The following is an 8,537-nucleotide window of genomic DNA, read 5'->3' on the forward strand; positions in this document are numbered from 1 at the left end:
GAAGGAAGGAAGGAAGGAAGGAAGGAAGGAAGGAAAGAAAGAAAGAAGGAAGGAAGGAAGGAAACAAGGAAAGAAGGAAAGAAATGCATTTTCAAGTGATAGGACTACACGGTTTTGCTGAGGACTCTCCAGATGGGTTTCATTTTAAACTTAATAAGTCAAAGACAAAAATTTTGACTTCTGCTTTTTGTTGAATAGACTCCAGTGGTAACCTAGCTGCATACAGCAAGGTATTGATAGATACCAGGTTAGATGAGATTTTTAGGCTGCTGATTGGGTGTTTGCTCATATGCTTAATTTACTGCATCAAAGGACGTGAATTATTTTAGATGTTTGATTATAATATTAAAAATAACATGATCACTTTCAATTTTATATGCTATACACAAATTCACCATTTCATTTGTCAATTCAAGAATCATTCTCTGAAAAACAATACTGGTGTGCTTGAGTTTCCCCACCTCCTTTTGTTCAGTTAAGCATCTCCAGGGATGATTTCTTTGTTTTTTTCTTTTTCTAAATTGTTTTCAGAATGTTCCTATGTCAACAGCACAGAAGCCACTGTATTCACTGGTTCTGCTGCTAAGTAATGAGCCTGCAACTGTGTTCCTGCAAATTAAGGGTCTCTAGACTATGAACCACATCCAGGCATTTTTCCTTTTTGAATAAGTAATGTTTCCCTAGCCAAGTTTCTGTCAGTAATTGAATGCCAGGAGATGTTTAGTAATTAGTTCCTGATACTATTCCTGTAGCTCTCATTAGCTGTACAGGCCAGTATTACTTATTTTCCCCTCTCCTGAAAAAGCAAATAAGGAGGATCAGGAAAGATTGCTAAGCTCAGGGAAGCAAGGGTGAAAAAGGAGAATATAGCGGCTGTGGCACTAAGATGTATAGAAATGCACAGGAAAATACACTCCTGCACTCTTCCCCTGTTTTCAACTATTAAAATATATCTCTAGGCATTACAATATATGGTTTTATATGCATCAGTACTGAACAAAATGAGAATTCAGATAAGCAGAATGTATTTTGAAATATACCAACTCCAGAGATAGCAAAGACGTATATGCTCTGTCCTTAATTATGCATGGAGAAATAATGCTTTCAAAAACTCAATCTTAAGTCAAAAATCCAAAACGAAGCCCAGAACAAGGTAATGAATTAACAGATACTAAGTAAGCCTCAGTAAAAACTCTAATTTTTGTAGGCTTTCAATACTCTGAATTTTTAAGAGAAAGAAAAGATGTGACTTGCAATTATGTACCATAAGTACACCAGGGAAAAAATTTAAGGGACTTACACATGAACAGTGTGTGAAAGCACTGATTATAGGCACTGTTTATAGGCACGAGCATTTACAGAATAAGGCTTGCATGCCAGAAATTGTAACCATTCTTTACAGAATAAAATACTTTGCTCCTTCACTATTACTCATCAACTTTTGAGCAGTTATAGAATTTTTAGGAGAGCCGTTCTATATAAGCCAAACCAAACTTCACAGGTCTGAATTTGGTTTTGTTTTCTAGCTTCTATTCTGGTATGGTCTCTTCATATTAAAAGTATTTTAATATTTTAATATTTTAAAGTATATTAGTAGAAAATTATATGCTCATCTATGGAAATTAGTTAGGAAATACATTCGTTTTATGTTTGTACAGTTGAATCCAACTATTGCCAGTATTTTCTGTTCACATAAGGATTTCTCCACACAAGAAATTATTTTAGTTGTACATTAAACTTCAGTAATTTTCATAGGATATTTTACATTTTAAATTACTCATTATGTAAAATATTGTAGAAATATGTTGTGTAGGGAAGACCTAAAAGGGAAAATGACAAGCACTACAGAGATTGAGAGTATTTCTTTTCTTTTCCAGAGTTCCAGCATTAAAAATTACAAAGCAACCCAACATATTTTCGTCCAGGAGTGTAAATCAAGATTGAGTTTCCAAGTCTGGGGCATCTTCTCTGATTTTCATTCTCTGCTCTTGTACAAAAGATGTCAAAAAACACAACAGAGAACTCAAATTATACTCACTCAGCTCTTCTAGGTTTTTTCCTGGCTAGCATTTCACTGATCACTGTTGTCATGAATATATTAGTATTATGTGCTGTGAAAACTGAGAAGAAGCTGCAAACAGTTGGCAATTTATACATTGTTAGCCTCTCTATTGCAGATCTTATCGTTGGTGCAGCTGTTATGCCCCTTAATATTGTTTATCTCCTAAACCATGTGTGGACTCTGGGCTTTACAGCTTGTTTGTTTTGGCTGTCAATGGATTATGTGGCCAGTACTGCATCTATTTTCAGTCTCTTCATATTATGCTTAGACCGTTACCGTTCAATTCAACACCCACTGAAATATCTCCAGTATAGAACAAAAATGAGAGCATCACTGGTGATTTTGGGAGCTTGGTTGCTCTCCTCCTTATGGGTCATTCCAATCCTATGGTGGCATGATTCTGCTAATGATGAGAAAAGGAAAGGAAAGGCTAAATGCGAAACTGAATTCTCTCATGTCACTTGGTTCAAAGTGTTGACAGCCATTGTCAATTTCTATCTGCCCTCTGTTATAATGTTGTGTCTCTACTGTAAAATATTCAGAGCTGTTCGAAAACACTGCCAACAGCGAGAAGTCATCAATGGATCATACTGCTCTTTCTCTGAAAACAAAAATGTAATTCATAGTAAGGCAAAGGACAAGCAAAATATTTGCCTCCAAAAGCAAAGCTTACATGAAAACACAACTCATAAAGACAAGCAAATGTCCTCTGAGTGCAGAAGTATGGCAGCAAAACCTCTTTTCATTAATTCTGACAAGTCTTCAAAGGCTTTTGTTAGCAGCAGCAGCAACAGCAAAGCCTTTAAATCTAATGGTTTGACTCTCACCACTGCCCAGTCTCAGCCAGATCTGGATAAAGAAGGAAAGAAGAGTATGTGTGTAAAAAAGGACAATAAAAATGAAGAGGACCCTCACTTACAGGACAGTGACTTAAGTGGTGCATCAGACAGCGATACTTTCACAGAGAACGTACCTTCTGGAGAGCAATCCAATCCTAATCCTGATAGAGCCTGCATTCCTCAAGAAAATACAGAGAACAGGAATTTCAGGGGACTGACTTACTTGAGAAAAACCTGGCAAACCCTACATACTCATTCCAAACGTCATCTTCGAAGACAGCATGTGAGCAGGGAGTGGAAAGCAGCTAAGCAGTTAGGGGTCATAATGGCAGCCTTTATGCTGTGTTGGATTCCCTATTTTGTGTTATACATGGTAACTGTTTTCCAACACCGTGAACAGTTTTACAAATTACATATGTTCACTATATGGCTTGGCTATGTGAATTCCACCTTAAATCCATTCCTGTATCCTCTTTGTAATGAGAATTTCAAGAAGACATTCAAAAAGATCCTTCACATTCAGTAATATCACACTGGCTTTTTTTCTGAGCTAAAAAGCAACCCATAAAATCAATCAAATGAAATGTTCCAGTTTCAAAGGCAAATACCATGGATAAATTAGAAGGATTTGGAAAACTAATTTATAAACAAGTGTTAGTAAAAGTGGGATATGTTCATATAACAGCTTCAACACATTTGAAGAACGAATTCTTATCAGGAATCTGAAAAGCTCAGTAGCCAGTCTCAGAACTGTTACACTATTGTAAATATTTTATGATTTGAGATTCTCTCTTTCATCATATAGAACCAAACAGACTGTACGAAAAGAGATCATCAGGGATTGTAAGTTATTCAGCTGTGGAAAAGGCAGAAAGAGAATATTGTTTCTGTGACCGGTCAAAGTTTTTTTTCTCTTTTAACTTACTGCTTTAAACAGGGAACACACTGCTTGTGAAGAGAGATCTTCTGCAGAAAGAGGTACTTTGCATAGTTAAAAAAGAAGCTTCTACTGTTTGAAAAAAATCTACCTTGTTTATTTATAGCTTTCTCTAAGTCATACACTTCTTTGGAAGTCATATTTTAACTTACAGTATCCAGTTAATATCATGCTTGCTTCATTTATACCAGTACACTTTAACTTCACTGAAAAAAGCAGTATTGTTGTGTCCTACACATTTTGCTAAGACATTCCGAACTCAAGATAGTATCAAGAAGGGTAGGCTGTTGTCTCTGACAACATATATTCTTTGAGAATATACCTGATTATGGCCTATATGTATTTTATTCCTCCTATGACTTGGCAAATAGCCTAAGCATGCAGCAGCAATGCTAATGCATATCTTTATGACAGGTAAACTCTTCTCGCTACAGTGAGACAAAGTCCTAAGCAGTAACTCAAGCTTGCAAAATAGGAAATAAAATACATGAAGTATTTTTACCTTTCCTGTCCTTTACTTATATAAGTTGTGCTGTAAACGCTGTTAAATATTTTAGAAGAAGCAGAATATTAGAATACTTATGGTTGGAAGGGTTCTCAAGAAGCCACTTAAATACAGCCTACAACTCAAAGCTGTGCTTTTACAGTATCCTTAGGGCCTCATCCATTCAACAACATACGAAAAGGGCTTCCTTTGAAAAAGCTGGAAGGCAGCTTTGACAGAGAGATTTGCAGGTTTCACCCTAGCAGTCAAGTCATTCCCTTGTTAAGCCATCCATTTCACTGTTTCTAAGTATGAACAGCGCAGTGAGGTAAACCCTACTTTTCAGACAAAGGAAGAAAACATAGTTCCTTAGCAAAAGACTGCATAGTCACTTACATTACATGAGCTGATGATTTAACAGAACAGTTACATCAACATAAACCAAAGTCTGCAGATTGGGAAGAAAGATGGAGAATTGAGGCCAAGGAGATCTCTGGTCCTGTATGATCCAAATACGTCAAGACTGTACATTTGTGGTACACAAGTGAAACATTCATTTCTATATTGTGATGGAACTAAGCAAAAGAAACATTTTGAGCAAACACTAAATCTGACCTCTGGGGCAGAATTGCTATGGGACTGCCGTTACACAGTCAGTTTTAAGAAGACCAGAACCAGATAGCTTCACCTGTTGCAGGGGGCCTGCTTTGCAGGGGAGCTGGACTCGATGATCTCTAGAGGTCCCTTCCAGCCCCTTCAATTCTGTGATTCCGAGATTCTGTGATAGCTTCAGCAGCAGATGTCATATTCGTATATAGTAGTGAATTGCATTTAATGGTGAATTTTCCATACATTTTAGGAAGGGTGACTGGTGAGGCATCCCGTAAGTTCAGTGTAAAAAGAATATATTGTCATTTATGGGGGAAGATGAAAATGTGAGCGAGTCACCAAAGAACTTATCAGATTCTCTGATAGACCCTATCACTGTGAAACCTTGGGAGACCGGAGTGTGTGACAGAGCAAACAGTGTCTGTTTATGTATAAGGGTGAACAGGAGGTTCTTTTCTATGTCTTGTTAATCTTGTCGCACTTAAAAACCTTTCATCTTTTATCACTGTTGTTTGGGAGAAGTTAGGGCCAATTAACTGATTAGAGGAACTGTTAGGGGAACAGGAATTTCTTGTTTGTAAGTGAATGGTATATAAGGTGTATGTTGAACACAATAAAGTAGAACTATTCTGATGCTACAAGAAACTGTGAGAGCTCTCTAACTCGACTGAGCACCGACACTCGTCATTTTGCTGTGCTGATGTTTTTACCACTTTTAGAATGTTTGCATGCTTCTGAAACAGCTGTTAGCTTAACAACAAAGGTCTGACAGAACCGGAGCTGTTTTAGCAGAGTGCTGTCACGTGTTTGGTGGGAAAAGTTAAATGGATGTTCTGTCTAATATCTTTTTACATCAGAAGAGAAGATTGGTAACAGCTGCAGGAACAATTCTCAATTCTATGTTCTTACTGATCTTGAGCTACTTAGAGTCTTTCTGTGCCACACATCCTATTTTGCAAGTGAGCGTGACAAAACTTAGAAGAACAATTGAACACTTAAGACATTTGCATCATGCTTATAATTTTTGGATGCAGTACACTAAATAAATGCAAAGTATTATTATCCCTTCCGTTTTATATCTGTTAATTAAATGCCTGAACGTCAATAGTTTTGTTTTTTTTTTAATAGTACTTAACATTAAATGAAGGCCTAGTATCTGCAGTTTTCTAAGTGGTTAGCTTGATATTTGGAAAAATGCACTAAATTAATTAATATAGTCTAATGTATCAAACAAGGTTCAGAGATTGATTAAATTTGATCTTAAGTAGTATTCAGGAACAACTGCAATCAGAAAACTCTAATGTAGAAAAAAAATATGCCAAAATATACAGATAGTGTATATATATATATAAAAGTAGTAACATTCATTCGGTAATTCTGGCAACTTTTGCATTGCAGGAACATTGTGCAAGTAATAAAACAAACCTTTCAGACTACAGAGCAGCATATTTTGGAACATACGCTCTTATTCAAAGCCATTCACAAACTATTCTTAAGATCAATAGCCATTCTGCTCTTTTTTTTTATTTCTATTATAATGTGCAACAGCAATTCTATATAAAATAGATGGTAATTCAGGTGTGCACTAGGGAAATAAAAAAAACAGCATAATGATAGTTATGCATAGCACTAGAACACAATAACCCAGGGGCTACTTAGATTATCAAAAAGCGTTGATCGTGACAATTGCCTTTTCTGATTTTAAAACGTGTTGAAACAGCAACTTTAACAAAACCAGTGAAATAATATCACCATTAAAAATCAAAGCATACTTCCGGTATGATTAAAAACTATTCAATACAAAAGAGATAAAATTAAACAAATGAGCTGCCTGGATTTTTTATTTATTTATTTTTTTAATGTCCTTTCAGTTTTATCCATAATCTAAATGTGGCAATTACAAAAATGGGGAAAGTTGTCATAATAGACTTCTCCGATGTGATAAACAGAATCCTTAATAACAAAACAGGAAAATTGGAGACTTCCTGTCTTAAGCTTCCAGTTAGCAAAGTATGTAACAGGATTTATTAGTTTCTTCTTCTGAGAAGCAGAGAAAAGCAAATCAGGGTAAGGAATGAAGAAACCTACCACCACGTGGGGCCAAGCCTCCAGGCGTGGTTTCCTGCAAATATTTTCAACATTTTCCAGTTAATAAACGAAGTCAGAAGACTCACAGTTTTAAGTGAACGTAATTAATTTCTTGGAATTCTTGGACAGAAGTTCTACTTTTTTGAGGGTGTGGTTAGAGCAACCAACTTTAAGAAGCAGAAAAATACACTCACCCTTCCATGTTTCTTTGTGTCAGTGGGGACATCTAGAGGGAAATAAGAAGAACTGTGGGATTCTGTATCAAGTTTGATGTAGCATGCAAGTTTATTAAAGGGAGGGTGCAATTTCTAAGTGGATCCTGCCATCTAGTATATGTTTTATTCTCCGTATTATTTAACTCCTGCAAAGCTGTCATCCAGGGAGTCCCCAGCCTACAGTGATGTAGCTGGTGGCATGCACATTTAGTCTCTTCCAGGTACAGATTTTCCATTTGACATGTCCTTGCTGATCTTGGTGAGGTTCCTCTCAGCCACAGCAGGGTGCTGAGGCTCCTCACAGAGCCCAGTCCTGCAGCACTTCAGCTGCTGCCCTCACTGTGGTGTCATCCAGAGGCCTGAGCAGGGTTCCCCTCATCCAGCCTGATGATAGGAGTGTTAAACATTACCAGCACAGGTCTCAACCTGCCTGGAAAACCCCAATAACCCGCTGGTGGCTGTTTTTTCTACCTGTTGAGCACGGCTTTCTGTGCCCAAAAGCTGGGTTTTAAGACAGCTTGTTGACCAATTGAGTCCATCCCTTGCTCAGATTACTTCTCTTGCCAGGTCTCATGAAGGTAAAGGCTTCAGAGACGATGCCTATATCGTGTTAGGGACTACATATATTGGCAGCAGCTGCAGTACCAAGTGTCACAGATGGCATAACTGGGCTGAGGACATTTGCTGACATAAAACTGGGAATGTCTCCAGCATTCAGCCACCATGCTTTTATATCATTTATCATTTATATGATCTAGCTGACTAAATATGCTTGATAAATCTGGAATCTTCAACACTTCATCAGCGCCATATTCAAAGCATAGCATCCTTGTGCAGGTTGATATAACAATCATAATCACAAAGCAGAGGGTGGGTTGTAAGTCCATATTACTTCACGAGCCGTAAAGTGAGCGTACTTCGTATCTTCTCGCCATTCATGCAGTTGTTACAGCGAGCACACTCAGGACGGCACAGAAAAGAACCTTCAGAATCAGCCGGTTTGGGCTGGGTTGCCACGGGCACTACTCCGCACCACAGCGCACCGCCACAAGGGAGCAGCGCTGCGCTGACTGACATTCCCGCCTCAGGCGGGGCCAATGGACGCTTCTCCGCCGCACGCCCGCTCCCTTCCCTCCCTCCGCGGTCACATGATGGAGGCACGGCATCATCACGCTTCGCGTCAGCTGGTAATGCCGGAAGTACTGCGCGCTGGAGCCGGTGAGCGGCCGTGCGCGGTCGGGGGCCGTCTGACGTGAGGAAGGCGGCGGTAGCTGAGGGGCATTGAGGGCATGCCGGCTCGGGC

The 8,537-nt window shown here is 38.4% G+C and overlaps 2 protein-coding genes across 3 annotated transcripts in view; both read left to right on the forward strand.

Moving 5' to 3' along the window:
* HRH1 (histamine receptor H1) overlaps positions 1 to 6,721 on the forward strand; it is a 10,357-nt gene extending 3,636 nt beyond the window's left edge. Inside the window, exon 2 of the mRNA XM_010718413.3 lies at positions 1,878 to 6,721. Coding sequence (XP_010716715.1) covers positions 2,000 to 3,427 — 1,428 coding nt within the window. The 5' untranslated portion in view covers positions 1,878 to 1,999 and the 3' untranslated portion in view covers positions 3,428 to 6,721. The remainder of the gene's footprint in view (positions 1 to 1,877) is intronic.
* A 967-nt stretch (positions 6,722 to 7,688) lies between these two features.
* The window catches only part of LOC109369908 (ubiquitin-like modifier-activating enzyme ATG7), a 40,397-nt gene continuing 39,548 nt past the window's right edge, over positions 7,689 to 8,537 (forward strand). Inside the window, exon 1 of one of the 2 annotated variants that reach the window (XM_031555527.1) lies at positions 7,689 to 8,452. The gene's annotated coding sequence lies outside the window, so the exon portion shown is untranslated. The remainder of the gene's footprint in view (positions 8,453 to 8,537) is intronic. The other variant, XM_019620019.2, reaches the window with a different exon arrangement.

The sequence above is a fragment of the Meleagris gallopavo genome, chromosome 14, assembly GCF_000146605.3.
Source record: "Meleagris gallopavo isolate NT-WF06-2002-E0010 breed Aviagen turkey brand Nicholas breeding stock chromosome 14, Turkey_5.1, whole genome shotgun sequence".
NCBI classification, from domain to species: domain Eukaryota; kingdom Metazoa; phylum Chordata; class Aves; order Galliformes; family Phasianidae; genus Meleagris; species Meleagris gallopavo.